The sequence below is a fragment of the Elgaria multicarinata genome, chromosome 21, assembly GCF_023053635.1.
Source record: "Elgaria multicarinata webbii isolate HBS135686 ecotype San Diego chromosome 21, rElgMul1.1.pri, whole genome shotgun sequence".
NCBI classification, from domain to species: domain Eukaryota; kingdom Metazoa; phylum Chordata; class Lepidosauria; order Squamata; family Anguidae; genus Elgaria; species Elgaria multicarinata.
The window spans coordinates 2841818-2869098 of NC_086191.1; the positions used below are offsets into that span (position 1 = coordinate 2841818).

At 49.6% G+C, this 27281-nt stretch overlaps 1 protein-coding gene across 1 annotated transcript in view; it reads left to right on the forward strand.

Annotated features, from left to right (window-relative positions):
• ITGA10 (integrin subunit alpha 10) overlaps positions 1-27281 on the forward strand; it is a 117355-nt gene that overhangs the window by 84314 nt on the left and 5760 nt on the right. The window contains exons 19-30 of the mRNA XM_063146102.1: positions 894-1060; positions 2252-2394; positions 5102-5212; positions 7646-7731; positions 9339-9480; positions 11473-11565; positions 15214-15290; positions 19626-19715; positions 20630-20714; positions 22577-22690; positions 24825-24923; positions 25401-25514. Coding sequence (XP_063002172.1) covers positions 894-1060; positions 2252-2394; positions 5102-5212; positions 7646-7731; positions 9339-9480; positions 11473-11565; positions 15214-15290; positions 19626-19715; positions 20630-20714; positions 22577-22690; positions 24825-24923; positions 25401-25514 — 1321 coding nt within the window. The remainder of the gene's footprint in view (positions 1-893; positions 1061-2251; positions 2395-5101; positions 5213-7645; positions 7732-9338; positions 9481-11472; positions 11566-15213; positions 15291-19625; positions 19716-20629; positions 20715-22576; positions 22691-24824; positions 24924-25400; positions 25515-27281) is intronic.

Sequence of the window (27281 nt, forward strand, 5' to 3'; positions counted from 1 at the left end):
GTGCTGTGGCCACCACTCCTTCTCACATCTTCTTTGGACCTCAGCATGTTCCTGGGTAAGATAGGGTGACCCTATGGAAAGGAGGACCGGGCTCCTGTATCTTTAACAGCTGTATTGAAAAGGGAATTTCAGCAGGTGTCATTTGTGTATATGGAGAACCTGGTGAAATTCCCTCTTCATCACACCAGTTAAAGCTGCAGGAGCCCTGCCCTCTTTTAAATCTGGTCACTCTAGTATAGCTCCTGCACCTTTAACTGTTGTGATGAAGAGGGAACTTCACCAGGTTCTCCATATATACAAAGGACACCTGCTGAAATTCCCTTTTCTATGCAACTCTTAAAGATACAGGAGCCCCATACGCCTTTTCATAGGATCACCCTACCAGCCTTCAGGGAAAAGGAGGGCGCACATTATTTCCCCATTGATAACTTGTCTTTCTCTCACAATTTATTAATTTATTATTTATTTATTTAAGCATTTTTATGCCGCCATTCAGCCAAAAAAGGCTCTCGCGGCGGCTTACAAAAGTATTTCTTGACCATACAATTCTGGCCCCCAGAATCCGTCCGGCCTAAACAAACGTCATGCCCGGAATCCTTTTACCTCGGAGCCCTTGTGTCCAGTTTGCTATTTGCTTCCTGTTGCCACATTGGGAGTGTTGTTGTTTTTTTAAAAAATATTTATGAACGTTTACTACCCTATTTCTTCGATTCTAAGACGCACTTTCCTCCCCATATAAACATCTCTAAAAACGGGGTGCGTCTTAGAATCGCGGGTGCGTCTTAGGGTTTTTTTTTTCCTGTTGATGGTACTGAAATTAGTGTGTGTCTTACAATCGATGGCGTCTTACAAGTGAAGAAATACGGTATTTCCCTTCTCGCCGAGGGGGTCAGGTCAAGGAGGATTGTGCAGGTCAACGCCTCCATCTCTGCCAACCCTTCCTCCATCAATGTGATCCAGAAGAACTGCCAAAGGAACGGCAAAGAGTCCCTCTGCGTCACGGCCAACGTCTGCTTCGGCACGTCTTCTCGCTCTCTGGGCCCGAGGGACAGTCACTTTAGTGAGTACCTTCAGGTTTTTGTGAAGGGAGGGGGTTTCGGCAAGACACCCCCAGCCAGCCTCCAGCCTCAGTGAGTCTTCCTCCTCGCCACCATGGCCGCCAGTTGGTCTCGCTCTTCCTCTTCCTCCTCTTCCTCTTTCCCACCACTCCTGCTACTTGCTTGCTTGGAAAGGGAATTTCAGCAGGTGTCATTGTTCTGCATGCAGCACCTGGTGAAATGCCCTCTTCATCACAACAGTTAAAGTTGCAGGAGCTATACTAGAGTGACCATAAAATCATAGAATAGTAGAGTTAGAAGGGGCCTCTAAGGCCATCGAGTCTAACCCCCTGCTCAATGCAGGAATCCACCCTAAAGCATCCCTGACAGATGGTTGTCCATCTTGAATGCCTCTAGTGTGGGAGAGCCCACAACCTCCCTAGGTAACTGATTCCATTGTCGTACTGCTCTAACAGTCAGGAATTTTTTCCTGATGTCCAGCTGTAATCTGACCAGATACAAAAGAGGGCAGGGCTCCTGCAGCTTTAACTGTTGTGATGAAGATGGAATTTCACCAGGTTCTCCATATATATACAAGTGACACCTGCTGGAATTCCCTTTTCTATACAACAGTTAAAAATACAGGGGGGCTGTCCTCCTTTTCATAGGGTCACCCTACTTGAAAAGCAGGGGGAGGCCACAAGCAAGCGGACCGCAGCGTTTTCTGCTCCTCCTCATAACAAGCAGGTTGCAGTGGGGAAGGGGAGGAGCAGGTCCAGGGGGCTTTTGTTAGTGGGCCCCCGCTGGGGTCTGGGCCCTGGGCAACGGCCCAACCATGCCTACTCTTGATGCCAGCCCCGAGCCTTGCCATTGGCTGTCTACCGGTCACATGTGTTAATCTGGTGCTAAAAGGGTTGAATTATGCTGCGTGAAGAAGGCTGCTTCAAGTGAAATATGGATGATTTGATCTGGAATGATGTGGCTTGAGTGAGGGTTTGGGGGAGGTTTACAAGAAGACCCCCTGAAAGACCCCAGACTCATATCTGAAATACCCCCAGAGGTATATTCCAGACCCCTGAGCCATGGGCATGAAGACCTTGAAGTTTGATTCTATGCTAATTGATGTTATACCATTAACTAAGACTTTAGCTAATACGTGCAGGACTTCTTTGAAGAACATTACAACATGATCTAACCCTAACTCCCCTCCCTAGGTATAAAATACAACGTCTCCCTGGACGACAGGAAGTTCGGCACCAGGGCGGTGTTTGACGGCAACTCCAAAAAGCTGCTTCAGAAGAGGATTCGGGCCACTGTGGGCCGGACGGCCTGCTCGACGGCCCGCTTCCACGTCATCGTGAGTGCCGCTGACTGATAGAACGTGGCAAGGGTGGCCGGCTTCTCCAAGCTCCCGGCTCGCGGTCAGAAAAGGCTGACACAAAGCTGACGCAGTGTGGTGTCTCTGACCATGTTTCCACAGAATTCTCCCTGGGGAAAAGAACTGGAAGGAGCTGTTGTATACGGAGTCCATAACCCAGCGGTGGTGTAGTGGCTAGAGTGTTGGGCCGGGACTCAGGAGATGCGGGTTCTAGTCCCCAGTCGGTCATGGAAACCCACTGGGTGACTTTGGGACAGTCACTGGCCCGCAGCCTAACCTAACTCACAGGGTGGTTGTTGTGAGGATAAAATGCACAGTTCCAAGATGGGGGATACTTGGCTCAGCGATACTACAAACGAGAAGGATCTTGGAATTGTTGTAGATCACAAGCTGAATATGAGCCAACAGTGCGATATGGCTGCAAGAAAGGCCAATGCTATTTTAGGCTGCATTAGTAGAGCTTCCAATTCGCACGAGGTACTGGTTCCTCTCTATTCGGCCCTGGTTAGGCCTCATCTAGAGTATTGCGTCCAGTTCTGGGCTTCACAATTCAAGAAGGACGCAGACAAACTGGAGCGTGTTCAGAGGAGGGCAACCAGGATGATCAGGGGTCTGGAAACAAAACCCTATGAAGAGAGACTGAAAGAACTGGGCCTGTTTAGCCTGGAGAAGAGAAGATTGAGGGGAGACATGATAGCACTCTTCAAATACTTAAAAGGTTGTCACACAGAGGAGGGCCAGGATCTCTTCTCGATCCTCCCGGAGTGCAGGACGCGGAATAATGGGCTCAAGTTAAAGGAAGCCAGATTCCGGCTGGACATCAGGAAAAACTTCCTGACTGTTAGAGCAGTACGACAATGGAACCAACTACCTAGGGAGGTTGTGGGCTCTCCCACACTAGAGACGTTCAAGAGGCAGCTGGACAGCCATCTGTCAGGGATGCTTTAAGGTGGATTCCTGCATTGAGCAGGGGGTTGGACTCGATGGCCTTGCAGGCCTCTTCCAACTCTGCTATTCTATGATTCTATGAGGAGGATTATGAACGCCACCTTGGGTTCCTTGGAGAAAAAAAGGCAGGATAAAATGTAGTAATAGTAGTAGTAATAATAATAATAACATTATTTACTGTTTTACTCTGTACAGCACCATGTACATTGATGGTGCTATATAAATAAATAAATAAATAAATAAATAAATAATAATAATAATAATAACAACAACAACAACAACCCAGTGATGTCTACACTGACTGATACCCTAACTGAGGTGCTGCTTGCCCCCTCTGCCTCCATATTGGGATGGTGAGCGGTGTGCTAATGGGAATACCTCCTGCTATTTCTGACCGCACCATTCGCTCTCCCAATTGGAAGTGGGAGCAGTTCACAAGGGAATCTCCACTTACGTCTACACACAGCGCAGAGTTAAATTATGGAACTCACTACCGCAAGATGTAGTGAGTTTGGACCGCTTCAAAAGCCGGGTGAAGGAGAAGGCTTTCCATGGCTACTAGTCCTGATGGCTGTGGACTACCTCCAGTATCCGAGGCTGTAAGCCTGTGTGCATCAGTTGCTGGGGAACAGGGGCGGGAGGGTGCTGTTGCACCGTGTCCTGCTTTGTGGGTCCCTGGTCCACAGCTGGTTGGCCGCTGTGTGAATGTAGTGCTGGACTGATCCAGCATGGCACATCTTAGCTTCTTAGGAGATTCCTCTCCCAGGGGGAAGGCTTTGGGGGAGGAAGCAGGGCCAAGGAGTGAGCCTCTACAGGCCAGGTGGTAACCTCCGTGGGCCAGATTAGGCCTGCAAGCCAGGCGTGAGACATCCCTGACGCTCACTGACTGGCAACGGTTGTGTTGGCTCTCGACCTGCAGATACTGCTGCGGGTTGGACCTGGGACCGTCTGCATGCAAAGCAGGTGATCTAACACTGAGCTATGAGCCTTCCCCTAGAGCAGCCTTCCTCAACCTGGGGCGCTCCAGATGTGTTGGACTGCATCTCCCAGAATGCCCCGGCCAGCAGAGCTGGCCGGGGCATTCTGGGAGTTGTAGTCCAACACATCTAGAGCGCCCCAGGTTGAGGAAGGCTGCCCTAGAGGAAAAAAAAGGGGGTAGGTAAGATTCAAGTCCCCACGATTCTGAAGGCAGGGTTGATTCAAATAGGAACCTGGGGAAGTGAGTGATACAGAGGCAGACCAGCGGAGGCTGGTGGCTCCAACGTCAGTGGGGCTGTGAATCCACTCCGGGGTTCAGGCCCAACTTTAAAACAGTTCTCCAAGGTGCAGAGAGCTCCTTTTGAGCTATGCCTATTTCTGCCTGAACCCCGGAGCGGATTCACCGCCCCACTGACATTGGAGCCACCAGACCCCCTTCGGTTCATCTCACCAGCGCGATCGACTCTGACCGGTTCGCCTGGGTTTCAGACAGGTGTCCCTGGAGATGCACCGGGACACTTAAGAGCTGCGTCAAAGGCAGTGTTGCTCGTTCTGTGTGGCACCTGTCCCTTTCTGCTCTATTTTCCAGTCCCTGATCCATCGCTGACCCTGTTTTTTGATTAGCATGGCATCTCTCTCTCTCTCCTCCTTCATCCGAGGAGCGCTCCGGGTGGGGTCCGTGGGCCGTTAAGCCGCGCACGGGAACATCCCATCGGATCTCCTCTCCAGAGGCCATCCCCGATTCACCTCTCTCATGCAGGACACCTCGGATTACCTGCGGCCCGTTGCGGTCATGGTGAAATTTGCGCTGAATGACGCAGAGCCTGGCCCCGTGCTGGACGAGAAATCGCCCGCCGCTGTGAAGAAACTGGTGAGCAATCACGCGAGTCACAGGCCTGCCTTTCCCAACGATCCATACTAAGGCCGTTCCGCACATCCTGCAGCAGCGTCTTCGGGTGTGTGGCAGGGGGGTTCCTAGGACTGGGCCGGAGGGGTCTGAGCCCTGGATCCATTTTCTGGTGCCCCAGCTCTGTTCCACAGAGCCCTGAGTGTTCATTGTTGTAGATCACAAGTTGAATATGAGCCAACAGTGTGGTGTGGCTGCAAAAAAAGCAAATACTATTTTGGGATGCATTAATGTATGGCTTCCAAATCACACGAGGTACTTGTTCCCCTCTATTCAGCCCTGGTTAGGCCTCATCTAGAGTATTGCGTCCAGTTCTGGGCTCCACAATTCAAGAAGGACGCAGACAAGCTGGAGCGTGTTCAGAGGAGGGCAACCAGGATGATCAGGGGTCTGGAAACAAGGTCCTAGGAAGAGAGACTGAAAGAACTGGGCATGTTTAGCCTGGAGAAGAGAAGATGGAGGGGAGACATGAGAGCACTCTTCAAATACTTAAAAGGTTGTCACACAGAGGAGGACCACAATCTCTTCTCGATCATCCCAGAGTGCAGGACACGGAATAATGGGCTCAAGTTACAGGAAGCCAGATTCCAGCTGGACATCAGGAAAAACTTCCTGACTGTTAGAGCAGTATGACAATGGAATCAGTGACCTAGGGAGGTTGTGGGCTCTCCCACACTAGAGGCCTTCAAGAGGCAGCTGGACAACCATCTGTCAGGGATGCTTTAAGGTGGATTCCTGCATTGAGCAGGGGGTTGGACTCAATGGCCTTGTAGGCCCCTTCCAACTCTACTATTCTATGATTCTGTGACTATTTTATTACTGGGCACTTGGGCATAAAGGTGAGCATGATCAAAAATTTAATCACCATGATCAAAAATAAATCAGTAATCCCTTTGCTTTGCTTTAAATTTGTAAACTTTGTTCATGGACTCTGACATGGCTTGCAGGACCTGAGCTGCTGCGTCAAAGTAGCTGTCTCTGCAGAGGCCACCAGTGAGGGAGGAAGCAGCAGCCAGGCATCTCTCCACCGTGCCTGGGTCCAGCTCCAGCTCAGAGCCCCCTCCCTCCTGCTGTCGGCTGTCTCTGCGGAGGCCACCAGTGAGGGAGGGGGCAGCGGCCAGGCGTCTCTCCGCCGTGCCTGGGTCCAGCTCCAGCTGGGAGCCCCCTCTCTCCTGCTGCCAACTGTCACTGCAGAGGCCACCCGTGAGGGAGGAAGCAGCAGCCAGGCACCTCTCCACCGTGCCTGGGTCCAGCTCCAGCTGAGAGCCCCCTCCCTCCTGCTACCAACTGTCTCTGCAGAGGCCACCAGTGAGGGAGGAAGCAGCAGCCAGGCATCTCTCCACCGTGCCTGGGTCCAGCTCCAGCTGAGAGCCCCCCTCCCTCCTGCTGTCAACTGCAACTGCTGAACTTTCCAACTAAGATTGTAGTGCCTGAGTTTGCTTTCCTTTTCCCCCTCCTCCTCCTCCTCCTCCTCCCTCCCAATCCCCTTTCCTTTTGTGTCATGTCTTTTAGATTGTAAGCCTGTGGGCAGGGACTGTCAAGAAATACTTTTGTAAGCCGCCATGAGAGCCTTTTTTGCCTGAATGGCGGCATAAAAATACTTAAATAAATAAAAAAAATAAATAAAAAAAGTAGAAAGGCTTTGTAAGACCTTAGCTGGTTTGCAAATTAAGATCGGTTTTGCAACATCTGAGTTCAAGACTGCTGTGATCAGATCAAAGGTCTCGTGAGCAGACCTTGTTGGAAATGCCTCCCTTGGGTTTATTTATTTAGAATGTTTTGGGACTGCCCCTCCACTCAATGAGCACTTAAAGTGGTGTGCAATCAAATTTGCAAACAGAGGACTTGAAGGGAGAAGGAGACCGGATTGCCTAAAATTGACAGGTTGTATTTTTAAAAGACTCTGGGGTCATCCACCCTCCCCAACCTCTTCCCTCCGTAGATAAGGGTGGGTGTACTCTGATTTGCATGGTATTTTTGGGAGGAAAGCGAGATCTAAATTTAATAAATAAATGTTTTTTGTAAGCCATTTCCACTGTTTCACATAACTTATACTGGTTCTGCAAGCACTTGCGTAAGACCCACTCCTAACCTCGGGTACCCTCATTAGGGTGGATTCCTGCATTGAGCAGGGGGTTGGACTCGATGGCCTCATAGGCCCCTTCCAACTCTGCGATTCTATGATTCTATGATTAAGCTGTTCCTCAGTATCAGCAGGTATTACTTGCGCATCTTTTTCTAGTAGAAGGAACAGAATATATCAAAAAGAAGGAACGGGTTTGCATCCTATGGATTCCTGGATTGAGCAGCGGGTTGGACTAGATGGCCTTAGAGGCCCCTTCCAACTCTACTATTCTATGATTCTAAGAATCATTCATCTAGTTGCTTGCTCTATAGATCCCCTTCTTCAAGGACTGCGGTGAGGACGATGAGTGTATAACGGATCTGGTACTGCAAGCTCGGATGGATATCACCGGAACCAGGTAAGTAGGGTGACCCTACAGAAAGGAGGACCGGGCTCCTGTATCTTTAACAGTTGCATAGAAAAGGGAATTTCAGCAGGTGTCATTTGTATATTTATTTATTTATTTATTTATTTAGAATATTTATATACTGCTCCCCATTGAAAAATGTCGGAGCGGTGTACAAGATAAAATGAAAAATAAAAACAGAATAAAACAGTTAAAACAAAATTTAAAAGAAGCAAAAACAAAGATTCAAGGCTGCATGTTAAAGAAAGGCTTCTTGGAATAAAGATGTTTTCAGGAGGCGCCGAAAGGAGTACAAGGTCGGCGCCTGCCTGACCTCCAGAGGCAGGGAGTTCCACAGGAGGGGAGCCACCACGCTGAAGGCTCTTCCCCTGGTGGATTCCAATCGGAGGATGGATCTAGGTGGAACCACCAGGAGCAGGCCCTCGGATGACCTCAGTGACCGGGCAGGTTGGTAAGGGAGAAGGCGCTCTCTCAGGTATCCTGGTCCCAAGTTGTTTAGGGCTTTGTACACAAGTACAAGAACCTTAAACCTGGCCCGGTAGCGAATAGGCAGCCAGTGCAGATCCCTCAGCAGAGGAGTTACATGCTGGAAAGGGGCAGCTCCAGACAGCAGCCGAGCTGCAGCATTCTGCACTAGCTCCAGCTTCCAGAGCAGCGTCAAGGGCAGCCCCACATAGAGCGCGTTGCAGTAATCCAGCCTTGAGGTTACCAATGCCTGTACCACCGTGGCCAAGCGATCCCTGTCCAAGAGAGGCCGTAGTTGGCGAACCAACCGAAGATGGTCAAAGGTGCTCCGAGCCGTGGCAGCTACTTGAGCCTCCAGCAACAGAGATGGGTCTAAGAGTACCCCTAAACTACGAACCTGTTCTTTCAGAGGCAGGGCAACCCCATGAGCCTGTCTCCCGGACTCGGGAACCACTCACCCACAGGGCTTCCGTCTTGCCAGGATTCAGTCTCAGTTTATTGGCCCTCATCCAGCCCATTACTGAGTCTAGGCACTGGTCCAGGACCTGCACAGCCTCACCTGATTCAGTTGTCACAGGGAGATAGAGCTGCGTGTCGTCAGCGTATTGATGGCATTTAGCTCCAAATCCCCTAATGACCGCATACATGCAGCACCTGGTGAAATGCCCTCTTCCTCACAACAGTTCAAGCTGCAGCAGCCCTGCCTAGAGTGATCAGATACAAAAGAAGGCTGTGATGCTAAAGATGGAGCAGACGTGTTCTCTGTTGCTCCTGAGAGCAAGGCAAGAACCAACGGGTGGAAATTGCAGGGAAGCAGATGTCGGCTAAACTTTAGGAGAAATTTTCTAACAGTGAGGGCTGTTCAGCAGTAGAACAGACTGCCTCATGAGGGGAGGGGATCTCCCTTGCTGGATGGCCACCTGTCAGGGATGCTATAGCTCTGCCTGCATTGAGCAAGGGGGGTGGACTAGTTGATCTCCGAGCTCCCTATGATTCTATAATAATAACAACGCCCAGAGGTTGTGCAGTTAGCTGGGAAACATATGGGCAATTGAGTCAGGTCGGGACCTTGCCAGGAAGGTGAACTCCTTTTTCTGCAAGCCAAGCTCCCTCATCTTTTCTCCTCGTTCCAGGCAGAAGCCTCACGTGATCCGTAAAGGGAAGCGGAAGGTCGTGGTGGACGTCCTCCTGGAGAACAAGAATGAGAATGCCTACAATGCCAGCCTTGGGCTCTGGTTTTCCAAGAACCTCCACTTCTCCAGCCTGGTGCTCAAGGTAGGGCCGGAGATTTTGCTGTGGTTCAGAGGAATGAGCTGGAGCGGAATGAGGATAATGGTGGGGGGGTGCAGGAGGCCTCATATCTGTTGGCCGAAGACCATGCGGGGCTCAGAAGAACACTGTCACCCCTCCAAGGATTAAATGTTGTAATGCCACCAGCTATAAACTAAATCCTGTGGTCCTGTACAAATCGTACAAATTTGCATATTTTTGCAGATTTTATTCTGTTCCTTCTCATTCTGGGGAGAGAAAATGAGACACACACCACACCAGAAATGGGCACCTATGAGATTTCACCAGTAATTAAAGCGTCTGTTTTGCTGCCGCAAGGATCTTTCCATCATCACATGGTGTCTTGTTTTTTAATGGCCCTGTTCAGAAGACACCTTAAACCACGGCTTTAACCACGGTGGTTAAGCCAGAAAGCCAGGCTGTGTTCAGAAGACACCTTAAACCATGGCTTTAACCAAGGTGGTTAAGCCAGAAAGCCGGGCTGTGTTCAGAAGGCACCTTAAACAACAGCTTTAACCACGGTGGTTAAGCCAGAAAGCCAGGCTGTGTTCAGAAGACACCTTAAACCATGGCTTTAACCACGGTGGTTAAGCCAGAAAGCCAGGCTGTGTTCAGAAGACACCTTAAACCATGGCTTTAACCACGGTGGTTAAGCCAGAAAGCCGGGCTGTGTTCAGAAGGCACCTTAAACCATGGCTTTAACCACAGTGGTTAAGCCAGAAAGCCGGGCTGTGTTCAGAAGACACCTTAAACCATGGCTTTAACCACGGTGGTTAAGCCAGAAAGCCGGGCTGTGTTCAGAAGGCACCTTAAACCATGGCTTTAACCACGGTGGTTAAGCCAGAAAGCCGGGCTGTGTTCAGAAGGCACCTTAAACCATGGCTTTAACCACAGTGGTTAAGCCAGAAAGCCGGGCTGTGTTCAGAAGACACCTTAAACCATGGCTTTAACCACGGTGGTTAAGCCAGAAAGCCGGGCTGTGTTCAGAAGACACCTTAAACCATGGCTTTAACCACGGTGGTTAAGCCAGAAAGCCGGGCTGTGTTCAGAAGGCACCTTAAACCATGGCTTTAACCACAGTGGTTAAGCCAGAAAGCCGGGCTGTGTTCAGAAGACACCTTAAACCATGGCTTTAACCACGGTGGTTAAGCCAGAAAGCCGGGCTGTGTTCAGAAGGCACCTTAAACCATGGCTTTAACCACAGTGGTTAAGCCAGAAAGCCGGGCTGTGTTCAGAAGGCACCTTAAACCACGGCTTTAACCACGGTGGTTAAGCCAGAAAGCTGGGCTGTGTTCAGAAGGCACCTTAAACCATGGCTTTAACCACAGTGGTTAAGCCAGAAAGCCGGGCTGTGTTCAGAAGGCACCTTAAACCATGGCTTTAACCACGGTGGTTAAGTCAGAAAGCTGGGCTGTGTTCAGAAGACACCTTAAACCATGGCTTTATCTACGGTGACTAAAGCAAAAAGCCTTATTCACCGTGGTTAAAGCCATGGTTTAAGGTGTCTTCTGAACACAGCCTGGCTTTCTGGCTTAACCACCATGGTTAAAGCCGTGGTTGAAATTGTCTACTGAATGGTGCCAGCGAATGCTAAACTTCTGTGACCAATACCAAATTCTGCAAGTTTTTAACCATGGTGGCTACATGACCATGGTTCAAACACATTCACTAACCATTCGCTGCAAAGGAGTTAGAAGCCTAACCATGGCTTCGCGTGTCATCTGAACAGGCCCTACATTTTATGGCTCTTCTTTGAGTGTCTCCTAGAAGCTGGAAGGTTCTCTGCCCAATAATTCTGCACGATAGGTGTATATTTAAGTTCTGTTTAAGTCGCAACGTTCCCAACAATGACACCAACCAAACTCTGTCGTTTTCCTCTTTCCCCATGATTCTTTCACAATCGCAAGTGTAGATGATTGGCAGAGATTTGCATCACATCAGGAGAGCTCTTTCTCTGGTCTTTTCATTCTTCCGCAGGGAGAAAACCCGGTGAAAGTAGAATGCACCACCCCGAGCGCTCAAACGCGTGCGTGCAGTGTGGGCTACCCTGTCTTCAAGTCCTTGGCAAAGGTGAGAGAGACTCTCTTACAATGAGGTGGGTTGGTTGAAAAACTTTCAAGGTGAATATTGGTGCCAATAAAGTTTCCCCCCTCTTTTTTTTTAGCTTCTGTACCCGGGGTGTGTGTGTGTGTGTGTGTGTGTGTGTGTGTGTGTGTGTGTGTGTGTGTTAAAGAACGGAAGCATTTGGTGGGAAGGTTTAAACCTCCCTAGGGTGACCCTATGAAAAGGAGGGCAGGGCTCCTGCATCTTTAACAGTTGTAGTGAAAAGGGAATTCCAGCAGGTGTCATTTGTATGCGTGCAGCACCCAGTGAGATCCCCTCTTCATCACAGCCAAAAGCTGCAGGAGCCCTGCCCTCTTTTGTATCTGGTCACGATAAGCAGAGCTCCTGCAGCTTTAAAGGTTGGGATGAAGAGGGAATTTCACCAGGTATTGCATGCATACCAAGGACATTTGCTCAAATCCCCTTTTCTACACAACTGTTAAAGATGCAGGAGCCCTGCCCTCATTTCCATATGGTTATCCTAAAGCTCCCATGTCCACATGCCATTGTTCCAATCAAGATTGGGGCCCCAAGTCCTTACACAAAAGTAAATAAAAAAGCGATTCAGCTGCACACTGCGCTTTGAACGTAGTTTAGTTCTATGGGGCTTTTTAGTTTAGAAAAAAATACCTATAATTGAGATATAGTTGAAATTCCTAAAATTGTGAAAGGTGTGGAGGAAGAAGATACAGAGGTCTGTTTCTGTCTTCTGCTATAATACTGGAATTTAGCGTTACCCAATGGAGTCCTTGGGTTCAGGTAGGGTGACCATATGAAAAGGAGGACCGGGCTCCTGTATCTTTAACGGTTGTATTGAAAAGGGAATTTCAGCAGGTGCCATTTGTATATATGGGGAATCTGGTGAAATTCCCTCTTCATCACAGCAGTTAAAGCTGCAGGTGCCCTGCCCTCTATTAATCTGGTCACTCTAGTATAGCTCCTGCAGCTTTAACTGTGGCGATGAAGAGGGAATTTCACCAGGTGCACATGCATAGAAAAGACACCTGCTGAAATTCCCTTTTCTATGTAACTTTTAAAGATACAGGAGCCCGGTCCTCCTTCCCATATGGTCACCCTAGTTCAGGACAGGTGTGCACCCATGTTAGTAACTGGTGGGAGTCATTGCCACGAGACGTGGCAAACAATGGCCACCCTCCTGCGATGCTTTAAAGCCATCAAGCCAATCCATGGGAAATACAGCTATCAGTTCGGTGCCCAACCTTCATGTCCAAAGGCACCAAACCAGATCCTTGGGGTGAAGAAGGGGAACCCTGCACAGGTTGGCTGATGTTGTAGTGATGGCCACCAATTTGGATGGCTTTAAAAGGGTTTTTTTATAAATTCCTCGAGGCAAAGACTATTGGTGACTACTAGCTCTGATGGTTGTGTGCTATCTCCAGTATTCGAGGCAGTAAGCCTGAGTGCACCAGTTGCTGGGGAACATGGGCAGGAGGGTGCTGTTGCATTTGTGTCCTGCTTTGTTGGTCCCTGGTCGATGGCTGGTCGGCCACTGTGTGAACACAGTGCTGGACTAGATAGACCCTCAGTCTGAGGAGGGCAACCAGGAGGATCAGGGGTCTGGAAACAAAGCCCTACGAAGAGAGACTGAAAGAACTGGGCATGTTTAGCCTGGAGAAGAGAAGGGTGAGGGGAGACAGGATAGCACTCTTCAAATACTTGAAAGGTTGTCACTCAGAGGAGGGCCAGGATCTCTTCTCGATCCTCCCAGAGTGCAGGACACGGAATAACGGGCTCAAGTTACAGGAAGCCAGATTCAGGCTGGACATCAGGAAAAACTTCCGGACTGTTAGAGCAGTACGACAATGGAACCAGTGACCTAGGGAGGTTGTGGGCTCTCCCACACTAGAGGCATTCAAGAGGCAGCTGGACAACCCTCTGTCAGGGATGCTTTAGGGTGGATTCCTGCATTTATTTATTTATTTATTTATTTATTTATTACATTTCTATACCGCCCAATAGCCGGAGCTCTCTGGGCGGTTCACAAAAATTAAAACCATTCAACGTATAAAACAACAGTATAAAACCATAATATAAAATACAATATAAAAGCTCAACCAGATAAAAACAGCAGCAATGCAAAATTACAAATTTAAAACCATGTTATTTAAAATTTATATATTGTTAAAATGTTGGGAGAATAAAAAGGTCTTCACCTGGTGTCTAAAAGCATATAATGTAGGTGCCAAGCGAACCTCCTTAGAGAGCTCATTCCACAGCCGGGGTGCCACAGCAGAGAAGGCCCTGCTCCTGGTAGCCACCTGCCTCACTTCCTTTGGCAGGGGCTCACGGAGAAGGACCCCTGAGGATGACCTTAGGGTCCAGGCAGGCACATATGGGAGGAGGCGTTCCTTCAGATAGCCTGGCCCCAAGCCATTTAGGGCTTTAAATGTCAATACCAGCACTTTGAATTGGGCCCGGACCTGGACTGGCAGCCAATGAAGCTGGAAAAGGACTGGCGTAATGTGGTCTCGTCGGCCAGTCCCTGTTAGTAAGCGTGCTGCCCAGTTTTGCACCAGTTGAAGTTTCCGGAGCGTTTTCAAAGGCAGCCCCACGTATAACGCATTGCAGTAATCCAAACGAGAGGTTATCAGAGCATGGATCACTGTAGCTAAGCTATCTCTGTCCAGATAAGGGCGCAGCTGGTATATCAGCCTGAGCTGATAAAAGGTGCTCTTTGCCACTGAGCAGGGGGTTGGACTGGATGGCCTTGTAGGCCCCTTCCAACTCTGCTATTCTATGATTCTACGATTCAGCATCAGGTCACTTCTTATGAAGAAACAGGGTTCTGGATGGGCTGGGTCTTGGTAGACAAGGCAGTCCTAATGTAGGATTTGTGGAAAACGTGACTTTCTCCAGCCCCGATGGTTCCTTTCCTGCCTCTCTATATCAGCTTGTGGTTCTTCTTCGGGATCCCCCCCTCAGCATCCCCCCCCCCCCAATGTGGTCTTCTCAACACCCCAGCGTGGGATATATTAAGACGCTGTCATCCATGACCAACGTTGGCTATGTCCAACTCTGTTTTCTTTTCTTTTTAGCCTCATTGAATGCCACTGTTGGTTAGGGTGACCCTACGGAAAGGAGGACCGGGCTCCTGCATCTTTGACAGTTGTATTGAAAAGGGAATTATTATTTTTATTTATTTATTTATTTATTTATTTATTTATATAGCACCATCAATGTACATGGTGCTGTACAGAGTAAAACAGGAAATAGCAAGACCCTGCCGCATAGGCTTAAATTATAGCAGGGGTCCTTGGCATGCCTGCAGCCCCCGGTTGAAATTCCTTCTTCATCAAAAAGAGGGCAGGGCTGCAAAAAGAAGGCAAGCCTGCAGAAGCTCTGCCCTCATTTGTATCTGGTCACTCCAAAGAGGGCAGGGCAGTTTTAACGGTTGTGATGAAGAGGGAACTTCACCAGGTGCTGCATGCATACAAATGACACCTGCTGAAATTCCCTTTTCAATACAACTGTTAATGATACAGGAGCCCAGTCCTCTTTTCCATAGGGTCACCCTATTGTTGGTGGAAAGGGGGGTGGCAATTTACTCCACGAATAAATAAGACCTCCCCACCCTTTTTTTCTTTTCTTTGCCAGGTGGCCTTTGTCCTTGAGTTTGAATTCAGTTGCTCTTCCCTTCTGAATAGAGCCCAGGTGAAACTCACAGCCAGCAGGTGAGAACTGGAGTTGGGTGGGAGAGCCCTTGAAGCAAACCTTGGTGGTCTTGGCCAGCTGCAACATCTTGCACCTCTCTAAAGGTGATACACGACTCACCCTTGGTTTTGCTGTAGCACAACAAAGCCCCTCTGGAAGTTTTTGGTGGTTAGGTTACTAACGTCTATATAGCCTCGTGTGGCGCAGAGCAGTAAAGCAGCAGTTTCTGCAGCCGAAACTCTCCCCACGGCCTGAGTTCGATCCCAGCGGAAGCTGGTTTCAGGCAGCCGACTCAGGTCGACTCAGCCTTCCATCCTCCCAAGGTCGGTAAAATGAGTACCCAGTTCGCTGGGGGAAAGGTAATAACGGCCGGGGAAGGCAACGGCAAACCACCCCGCTATAAGGCCTGCCGAGAAAACGTCAGCGAAAGCTGGCGTCCCTCCAAGAGTTAGTAATGACTCAGTGCTTGCACGAGAGGTTCCTTTCCTTTCCTTTCCTTACTAACGTCTAAGGGAAGCGAATGGAGGACAAGCTGTTCTAGGAGAAATGAATACCCCAAAGAGCAGGCAGCGATCTGCCTTCGCTGTGGGAGAAGAAGATGTCCCAGACAATACAGGTACTCAGGATAAGATCCATGAGGCCCTCGTTCCACTTCAGGAACATCAGAGGCTGCTTTATACCCGGTTAGATTAGTACAGCATTGTCCACTATGGCTGGCAGTCCCTGTTCAGGCGACACGCTAATCCACAGTGGCCAAGCATTTTGAGCTAAACATTATGGCTTAGCTAGGGTGACCCTATGAAAAAGAGAACAGGGCTCCTGTATCTTTAACGGTTGCATTGAAAAGGGAATTTCAGCAGGTGTCATTTGTATATATGGGGAACCTGGTGAAATTCCCTCTTCATCACCACAGTTAAAGCTGCCCTCTTTTAAATCTGGGCACTCTGTATAGCTCCTGCAGCTTTAACTGTGGTGATGAAGAGGGGATTTCACCAGGTTCCCCATATATACAAAGGACACCTGCTGAAATTCCCTTTTCTATGCAACTGTTAGAGCTACAGGAGCCCTGTTCTCCTTTTCATAGGGTCACCCTAGCTTAGCGTGCCCTGTGAACCATTCCTAACCATGGTGGCTGCATAACCACGGTTTAAACACACTCACTCACCATTTGCTACAAAAGGGTTAGCGTGGCTTAGCGTGTCGTCTGAACAGACGACATGTGACAGCAGGAGGGAGGGGGCTCTCAGCTGGAGCTGGACCCAGTCACGGTGGAGAGGGGCCTGGCTGCTGCTTCCTCCCTCACTGGTGGCCTCTCCAGAGACAGTAGGTAGCAGGAGGGAGGGGGCTCTCAGCTGGAGCTGGACCCAGGCACGACGGAGAGGTGCCTGGCTGCTACTTCCTCCCTCCCTGGTGGCCTCTGCAGAGACAGTTGACAGCAGGAGGGAGGGGGCTCTGAGCTGGAGCTGGACCCAGGCACGGTGGAGAGGTGCCTGGCTGCTGCTTCCTCCCTCACTGGTGGCCTCTGCAGAGACAGTTGACAGCAGGAGGGAGGGGGCTCTCAGCTGGAGCTGGACCCAGTCACGGTGGAGAGGGGCCTGGCTGCTGCTTCCTCCCTCACTGGTGGCCTCTCCAGAGACAGTAGGTAGCAGGAGGGAGGGGGCTCTCAGCTGGAGCTGGACCCAGGCACGGTGGAGAGGGGCCTGGCTGCTGCTTCCTCCCTCACTGGTGGCCTCTCCAGAGACAGTAGGTAGCAGGAGGGAGGGGGCTCTCAGCTGGAGCTGGACCCAGGCACGACGGAGAGGTGCCTGGCTGCTACTTCCTCCCTCCCTGGTGGCCTCTGCAGAGACAGTTGACAGCAGGAGGGAGGGGGCTCTGAGCTGGAGCTGGACCCAGGCACGGTGGAGAGGTGCCTGGCTGCTGCTTCCTCCCTCACTGGTGGCCTCTGCAGAGACAGTTGACAGCAGGAGGGAGGGGGCTCTCAGCTGGAGCTGGACCCAGTCACGGTGGAGAGGGGCCTGGCTGCTGCTTCCTCCCTCACTGGTGGCCTCTCCAGAGACAGTAGGTAGCAGGAGGGAGGGGGCTCTCAGCTGGAGCTGGACCCAGGCACGGTGGAGAGGGGCCTGGCTGCTGCTTCCTCCCTCACTGGTGGCCTCTGCAGAGACAGTTGGTAGCAGGAGGGAGGGGGCTCTCAGCTGGAGCTGGACCCAGGCACGACGGAGAGGTGCCTGGCTGCTACTTCCTCCCTCACTGGTGGCCTCTGCAGAGACAGTTGACAGCAGGAGGGAGGGGGCTCTGAGCTGGAGCTGGACCCAGGCACGGTGGAGAGGTGCCTGGCTGCTGCTTCCTCCCTCACTGGTGGCCTCTGCAGAGACAGTTGACAGCAGGAGGGAGGGGGCTCTCAGCTGGAGCTGGACCCAGGCACGGTGGAGAGGTGCCTGGCTGCTGCTTCCTCCCTCACTGGTGGCCTCTGCTCTCTCTCTCTCCCCCCAGGAAACATACACAGCTGTGTTACTTGCATGCTGAGAGAGCACGCCTTTGGCAATCCACATTAATCAGTTTGCAAAAAGAACGCAGGGCACAGGAGGGGGCATGGCGTCAACACACGGACGTAACTCATTCACTCGTGCGCCTGCCTGGTTGCCTTTGCCTCTCTTGTCCCTTCTCTCTGGTCTGTGAAACTTCAGAGTGAAAAGCTCCTTGGGGGAAGTGCTCCATCTCCCCTGCCCCATTCTGGTTTGTGATATATAAAGCACCTTGTACGCTGATGGTACTCTATAAACTAGGGGTGAGCAATTGCAGGAGGTCCAGGGACTGCAGTGGGGGGCTAGAAATAAATAAAATGAAATGAAAAAACCCCTGGTTTGCTGTCGAAATTCTATAGCACTAAGCAGCTCTTCAAGGTGTTAAATTTAGCTTATTTGCAATCTTTTAACACTCCGTAGCTGCTACGAAGTGCTAAAAGGGTCGACGGCCACAGGGGTGCAGCAAAAATGCCAGCCTATTTTAAATTAAAGCCAGGAACAAAGCCTCAGGGAGGAGTTTCAGCCTCTTACAATGGGGTAAAAAATGCACAAAAGCTGGGAGAGCACCAAATAATGGGTAGAGGAAAGGGGAAGGGGGTGTGACCATCTGGAGAACTCCAAAGGGCCGGATTGGGATCCCAGGGGTGCCAGATTCCTGACCGTGGGACCAATAGATACAAGCCATGGAAACTTAGAGAGCTTCTCTAAACGAGCGATTTATTGCACAGTTGTGATTGGCCACTCGCGGAAGTTTGTGGGTCCTTTACATGACTCTATCAACCTCCAGGATGTCTCCCGTGCTATTCCTGGGGAATCTCACTTTTAAAAAAATAAAATAAAGATAATGTGGTATTATCTGAGATATCTTGTTAAACACAATGGAGTCTTGTTAAACACAATGGAGCTTTCTAAGAAGGGAAGTTTTCAATTCAAAATCACACAGTCGCGTGTGAAGGAGCGCATCATGGCGGTGGGAAGCCTGCCAAGATAAAAGCCCTGTTAAGGTTGCAGGGTTTTTCCTGTGTGTAGAATCATAGAATAACAGAGATGGAAGGGGCCTACAAGGCCATCGAGTCCAACCCGCCGCTCAATGCAGGAATCCACCCTAAAGCCTCCCTGACAGATGGTTGTCCAGCTGCCTCTTGAATGCCTCTAGTGTGGGACAGCCCACAGCCTCCCTAGGTAACTGATTCCATTGTCGTGCTTCTCTAACAGTCAGGAAGATTTTCCTGATGTCCAGCTGGAATCTGGCTTCCTTTAACTTGATCCTGTTATTCCATGTCCTGCACTCTGGGAGGATCGAGAAGAGATCCTGGCCCTCCTCTGTGTGACAACCTTTTAAGTATTTGAAGAGGGCTATCATGTCTCCCTTCAATCTTCTCTTCTCCAGGCTAAACATGCCCAGTTCTTTCAGTCTCTCTTCATAGGGCTTTGTTTCCAGACCCCTGATTGTCCTGGTTGCCCTCCTCTGAACACGCTCCAGCTTGTCTGCGTCCTTCTTGAATTGTGGAGCCCAGAACTGGACGCAATACTCTAGATGAGTCCTAACCAGGGCCGAATAGAGGGGAACCAGTACCTCACGTGATTTGGAAGCTATAGTTCTATTAATGCAGCCCAAAATAGCATTGGCCTTTCTTGCAGCCATATCGCACTGTTGGCTCATATTCAGCTTGTGATCTACAACAATTCCAAGATCCAACTCTGTCTTGACTTGGGGCCGTAAACATACTTTTTACAAATAAAAATGACCCTGCCCCATTAATGAGATGCAATAAATGAATAAACCCTCTCCTCCACGTCATCTAAGCAACCCATTCCTTTGCTTTCCTGCAGCGATAGCCGCGAATTGAATGAGACGCTGAGCGACAACACTGTGCAACCGCTGGCCCATGTCCGTTATGAGCCTGACCTTTTCTTGACCAGGTGAGGTTGAACGTGCAGCGGGAACTGCTCAACACCTTGTGTGCTGGCCCAGGTAGCTGGCAGCAGGCTTCCTTGTGGGGGGAGAGCATGCCCCACCCTGAACCAAGGATTCAAAGACAGGGGTCCATTCCAGGGGAAAAGGATACAGAAAATGGGAAGCGAGGGGTGAATAAAATATGATCACTTTGCTAATTCAATCTGATTTGTTTTTGGAATGGACACAGGAGCTCAGAGAGAAACAGAGAGGTCTGTTGGCAGGGTGAGGTAGTGGCCATTAAAGGCCCACAAATGGCCATTATAATTCCATCACTGGGGAATTATACTGGGCTTTTCTACATGGGATTTATTGCACGCTCATGATTGCACGCTCGTGGAATTTAGCTGGTCCTTTACACGACGTTATCAACCTCCAGGACATCCCCTGCAGTTCTACCCCTTTATTCCGCTTTTGAAAAGATTGGTGATAACGCAAAGAAAGGATGTTATTCTGATCTACCGGCTGTGTGAAACGCCGGCAACGTGCTACAATGATGCTGCCATCTAGTGTCTGTAAACTGAAAACCGCAGAAATATGTAGAACTTACTAAGGAAGGAACTTTCTCGATTCAAACCACACATCCACCATGTAAAGGGGCTCATTGTAATCCCGCAAAGAAACAGAAACGAGAAAGCCGTGGTAAGAAAGCGTTTTTTGGCTTAATGCAAAGAAGCTCTGGGAGAAAGGGGACAGGATGATGTCTGATGTCTGGATTGTCTTCCTCAGATGATGAAATATCTTGGACTCTTTCACTATCTCCGTTGAGCAAGCAGCTAGTCTTTTGGCAAGGGTTGCCTTGGAGGAATAGAAAAAATGGCCTGCCCAGTAGGATCCCTAGTGCTGACTTGGCTTATCTCCTGTCGTTTCTCTCCCCCAGTGAGTCTACACTGAACCGCTACGAAGTACATCCCATTGGGACATTTCCAGATGGCATGAGCCCTGAGTTCAAGACCACCATCAAGGTAATTGGCGTGGAGGGGAAGTGGTCGCCCAGGGAAGGACTCTCATCTTTCATGTTATGCCTAATGATAAACCTTCATCTGTACCATTTCAAATTTCAGGTGGGGGAATACGCCTTCATACCCCCCCCCCCAAATCCCTCATCACTAGGATGTCAGGAAGAAAGTTCTAGCCTAGCCTTCTTTCAGAGGGCAGGTGGGGGTTCATATGATTGCATGCTTCTCCATGCCAAAAACATTAATAAAAACAATCCCCACAGACAGAAAGCTAACATTTCTGAAAAGAAGGCTGGCACCCTGACATGCTAGTCTTCTATATGCAGGGAGTTTTAAAATTGCTTTTTAACAAGGAGAATTCCATCACATAAGGTCCCTCCTGCAGACTGATGAGGATATTATTGAGGACACAAAGGGCACATTCCCATGCAGGAAAAAAGTCCTACAACTCCCAGGACTTTTTTTCTTTCTAAACATGCATCGGTTTACACCCTATGCCTAATAACTGGAGTGATACAACGGTTACAGCAAAAGTGATGCAACAGTGATACAACTGTTACTCCTTTGCTGAAGGAACTGCACTGGCTGCCTATTGGCTACCGGGTCAGGTTTAAGGTTTTGCTATTAGTGTACAAAGCCCTAAAGAACTTGGGACCAGGATACCTGAGAGAGAGAGAGAGAGAGAGAGAGAGAGAGAGAGTGTTAGTTCTCCCTTATCACCCTGCCCGGTCACTGAGGTCATTGGAGGACATACTCCTGGTCGTTCCATGTGGACCTTTGGCCCGATTGGAGTCCACCAGGAGCAGAGCCTTGAGTGTGGTGGCCCCTTCTCTGTGGAACTCCCTGCCCCTGGAGGTCAGGCAGGCGCCACTACTAGGTTGCTTAGTGTTGAAAAAACTCTGTTTCAAGAAGCCTTCCTCAACTGACTAGCCATTGTTTTTCTGGTTCCTTTGTTTCTAAACTGAACAATTTTAATTTCGCTGTTTTTAATCTTCTTTCTTTTACTGTTTATCTTCACTGCTCTGGAATCTGTGTTAGATAATTGAGCGGTATATAAATATTGTAAATATCATCATCATCCCCATCCCCAGTTGAGGTTACACAGTTCCTATATACACATCAAAAGTTTGGAAATGGGGGTAACGTAAATAACAGCTTCAAAAATCTCATCCCCTGCTGAAAAAACAGCTCCATCAGATGTCTCCTCTCCCTGAACTGTTTCAAGCTGGTCGTTATAAGAACCACTATTTTAACTTGGTTAATTAACTAAGTTAATTAAAAAGTTAATTCGCCAAGAATTGTTTCCTGTGTTTGTCTTTCCTCTTCCCTCCTCATGCCCTTTTCCTCTTGCATCATGTCTTTCTAGACTTTCTAGGTCTGTCTTGCATTTCTTGAAGCTGCTTTCGGAGGCCGTTTTGGCTGAAGGGCGACACAAAAAATGCTGTAAATGAACGAATAAGGCAAACCGTTCTTGCAGGCTTGACGAATTCGGTGTATATCTCCTGCAAAATCAGATTTCCAAAATAACAATACAAATATTGGTGCTCCTGCATGATTTTCCAGGTTTCTACCCCATTTATTTATTGATTGATTTTGTTCTGACTTTATACTGTTAGTTTTACCCTACCCAGTGCCTGTTTACCCTACCCTGTGCCTGTTTGCATTCTCTTCCCCTCCTTATTGTTTTATTATGATTTTATTAGAATGTAAGCCTATGCGGCAGGGTCTTGCTATTTACTGTTTTACTCTGTACAGCACCATGTGCATTGATGGTGCTATATAAATAAATAAATAAATAAATAAATAATAATAATAATAATAATAATAATAATAATAATTTATTTTGCCCATGGCCCTTCATCTTTTAGGTGCAAAACCTCGGCTGCTTCACAGTGGGGAACCTCTCCGTCCTCATGGATCTGCCTGCCACAGCCTATCAGAACAGTGAATTCCTCAAGGTCACACGCATCATTGCAGAGAACGTGAGTGGCTCAGCCGTCTTCCACACGAGTGTCTTGACCCGTCCCGTCCCCAAGACGAGCCACAGCCCCCAGACTCCTATCTTTCATTTAAAAAAATAAAAGTCTGCGATACAAGGCGAAATGTGCAGGCTCTCTTCTGCCCAATTGTTTTGTGAGAAACCAGCATGTCCACACCTTCCACTGTTCTCAGCCAATGGATGAAGTCACAGACTATGACTGACATACCCCTTTGTCTGGAGAAGGAACGTCTTTGGCTTATGTTTAGGCCATTTGTTTTTCATAGAATCTTAGAATAGCAGAGTTGGAAGGGGCCCATAAGGCCATCCAGTCCAACCCCCTGCTCAGTGCAGGAATCCACACCCTAAAGCATCCCTGACAGATGGCTCCCCAGCTGCCTCTTGAAGGCCTTGAGTGTGGGAGAGCCCACCACCTCCCTAGGTAACTGATTCCATTGTTGTACTGCTCTAACAGTCAGGAAGTTTTTCCTGATGTCCAGCTGGAATCTGGCTTCCTGTAACTTGAGCCCGTTATTCCGTGTCCTGCACTCTGGGAGGATAGAGAAGAGAGCCTGGCCCTGACTGAGAAATCATTGCTGCCCCGTAGAAATCAATCCAGAAATCTAGGATTTTAATGCGGCTGTGATTGGGCAGGACTGTATTGAGCTAAAAACGGAAGGGAGCAGCAAAGATAGGAGTCCTTGAGCTTTCTAACAGAGATTTGGGGTCGAGGGAATAATTACCTTAGGGGTTTATTAAAAGTAAAAACTGATCAATATTGTTATGCTCTTACTACAAATGAGAAGGATCTTGAAGTTGTTATAGATCACAAGCTGAATATGAGCCAACAGTGTGATGTGGCTGCAAGAAAGGCAAATGCTATTTTGGGCTGCATTAATAGAAGTAGAGCTTCCAAATCACATGAGGTCCTGGTTCCTCTCTATTCAGCCCTGGTTAGGCCTCACCTAGAGTATTGCATCAAGTTCTGGGCTCCACAATTCAAGAAGGACGCAGACAAGCTGGAGCGTGTTCAGAGGAGGGCAAGCAGGATGATCAGGGCTCTGGAAACAAAGCCCAATGAAGAGAGACTGAAAGAACTGGGCAGGTTTAGCCTGGAGAAGAGAAGATTGAGGGGAGACATGATAGCACTCTTCAAATACTTAAAAGGTTGTCCCACAGAGGAGGGCCAGGATCTCTTCTCGAGCCTCCCAGAGTGCAGGACACGGAATAACGGGCTCAAGTTACAGGAAGCCAGATGGCCTTATGGGCCCCTTCCAACTCTATTATTCCATGATTACACGGGGTGCAGGTGGGGCAGAGAGTACATGCCATCCCAGCCCTGCAGAGTGCTTTCCCACCCGTGTGTGTGTGTGTGTGTGTGTGAATTAGAGCAGCGTATGACAACCCTGCAGTGTGGTTCACTGTTGTTGCCTAATTTCATGGCATGTTGGAATCTTGGTTATTTTTAGGCAGGCGTAGTGGGGCTATGAAATTAATGCCAGCAGCAGTGCAATTAATTTAGGATAAGAGCTCCCTCAGATGAGCGTATTATTGCACGCTCGTTGCTGGGCACTCACGGTTTTTCGCGGGTCCCTCCCACGACGTCGTCCTCCTCCTCCCACCCCTTCTAGCCTTCTTCGCGCCACAAAAAACCCACCCCGGGAAGTCAGACTTATTTTCAAAGACGGAAGTTGCCGCTAACTCCTGCTGTGTGCAGGAGAAACAGCGGGATCAAAACGGCCCACAAGCACATTGTTTACTTCCTCTTTCGAAAGAGGGAGTAATGAGGGATAAAAGCACGGGCGGAGAAGCGACGGTAAGCAAACGCGATTTCCCCCCCCCCCCCCCGTGTGATGATACTCTTGAGTGGTTAAAGGAAGCCCCGGTAAGCCCTGAGCTGTCCCCAACCTGGTGCCCTCCAGGCGTGTGGGATTACAGCTTCCTTCATCCTCCGCCAATATAGCCAAAGGTTTAGCAAGACTTAAGGACGAAAGACCCAGGAGCAGGTGCCAAACCGGGAGGCTGCGTAGGAATACGGGGACAGAGAGAAAGCGGCTCCTGTTCCAAGTGGAAACTTTTGCCGGCCCGTGTGTCTGCTGATACCCTGGTTATTGGGGTCTTCTTTTTGCAATACCCAGGTGACCTGCAGCTTGCAAAATCTGACCGAGCCGACGCAAAGGACAGCTGGGGGCGAGATCCATGTTCACCCAGAAGATCTCGGACACACAGAGAAATTGGTGAGGCAGACAAGGGCCTTCCCCATTCCTGTCTCTTTCTCCTCCTCCTCCTCCTCCTCCTCCCCCCTCCATGGTTCAGGATGCTTCGCGTTTGGCTGGTTTTCCACTGCAAGACTTTGACCGCACATGAAAATATCTGTTTAAAAGAGAAATGTGATGAGGTGCTGTCAACTCAATGCCTAGTGCAGAAGTCCCTTCTTGGACCGTTTTTGGGAAGAACTGGTCTTATGGCTGTGATCATAGGCTCGGAAGTGGAGGCAGCAACGCCTGCTGATGGCGTAGAACCTGGGGCAGATGTTTCAGGTGGCAGACACTGGGGGGGGGGGAGGCAGGGGAGACACTTTGAGCCAAAAAAAAAGCCACATTGGGCGAGGGATAGCAGACACCCAGAACCCTGGCCACACCTTGATTCGGTGGGATGGGCAGCCCGTTTTCCTGGCCCGCGGGTAAAAGGCCAACTTCTGTCTTCCCCGGCAGAACTGCACCAATGCCGGGTGCCAAGCGGTGAGGTGCGAACTGTCACACCTCGAGAGGAACTCTGAAGTCTCCATCCACCTGCTGAGAGCCGTCCGCAACGAGTTCTTCAGGAGGGTGAGTTTGGGCATCGCCCCGCCTTCCTTGGCCTGGGAAAGGGGGCGGCTTTCCCTTCCTCTCGCGGTGTCCGTCGCTGCAGCGGAGAGGTCTGTCTCTCCAAACGGAGCGGGACCGTCACGGTCGAGAAAAGGGAAGGGGAGGAATTGGGGGACAGAGGAAGCGGCCTTCTTCTGGGCCTGCCCAGGTGACACCACTAAGCCACGGTGAGGCCGCTAACCCTTTTGCAGTGAATGGTCCGTGAGGGTGTTTAAACCCTGGTTATGTAGCCACCATGGTTAGGGAGGGTTCACACGACACACTAAGTCATGGTTCACATGACACGCTAAGCCATAATGTTTAGCTCAAATCCTTAACCACTGTGGCTTAGCGTGTCGTCAGAACAGGGACACTGAGTCTTGGTCCATCTCACCCAATATTGTTGACTCGGACTGGCAGCAGCAACTCCTCTACCTCCAGGGTTCCAGGCAGGTGTTTTTCCTGTCCTACCTGGAGATACCTGGAATCATAGAATAGCAGAGTTGGAAGGGGCCTACAAGGCCATCGAATGCAGGAATCCACCCTAAAGCATCCCTGACAGACGGTTGTCCAGCTGCCTCTTGAATGCTTCTAGTGTGGGAGAGCCCACCACCTCCCTAGGTTGGTGGTTCCATTGTCGTACTGCTCTAACAGTCAGGAAGTTTTTCCTGATGTCCAGCTGGAATCTGGCTTCCTGTAAATTGAGCCCATTATTCGTGTTCTGCACTCTGGGAGGATCAAGAAGAGATCCTGGCCCTCCTCTGCGTGACAACCTTTTAAGTATTTGAAGAGTGCTCTCATGTCTCGGACCTGAGACCTTCTGCATACGAAGCAGGTTCTCTGCCACTGAGCCATAGCCCCACCTCCCTCTTGAGGGGAGGGGGCAGACTGAATTATGAAAGCAGTGGGGGCTCAGTGAAGGACAGGAAAAATGGAAAAATGGGGGGGGGGTTCCATTTCCCCCCTGCCAAGTTTAGATTATACAATATTTTATACAGAACAATATAATGTCTTTTCTTTTAGAATTATGAATAAAACGTTTAACACACGGTGTTGATATATCGCTACCTGGACTTTACTCCCCCCGCAAAACGATTTCTAAAAACCATGCAATAGGGAAGACGTTTACGTAAGAGTCAAGAGGGCCAATTTGTGGAAATCTTGAAAGCATGGAGGGGAAAAAGTGGGTGGGTGTTTCAAAGCTTCTCCGTGAGGTTCCCGGCATAGTTGCTTCTTCCATTCCTTATTTGAAGTATTGATCTTTTACTGGTAGGCATTTAAGGGTGCTTCAAGTCGTGCTCAGTTTCCCAATACGTGACTAGAGTCGCCGGGGCTTCAGAACTTCCGGACATTTTACATCTGCAGCTGAGAACCATCGCCCTTGACGGTGGTGGAGTCAGGCTGCATGGCGGGCAGTGGAACAAGAACGTCAGGACATCAGAAGAGCCCTGAGGCTGGAACAGACCAAGGGTCCATCTAGTCCAGCACTCTGTTCACACGGGGGCCAGGCAGCTGTCGACCAGGGACCAACAAAGCAGGACACAGTGCAACAGCACCCTCCCGCCCATGTTCCCCAGCAACTGGGGCACACAGGCTTTCTGCCTCTGATCCTGGAGGTAACACACAGCCATCAGGTCTAGTAGCCATGGATGGCCTTCTCCTGCAGGAATTTATCCAACCCCCTTTGAAAGCCATCCAAATTGGTGGCCCCCACCACACCTTGTGGCAGTGAGTTCCATAGTTTACACT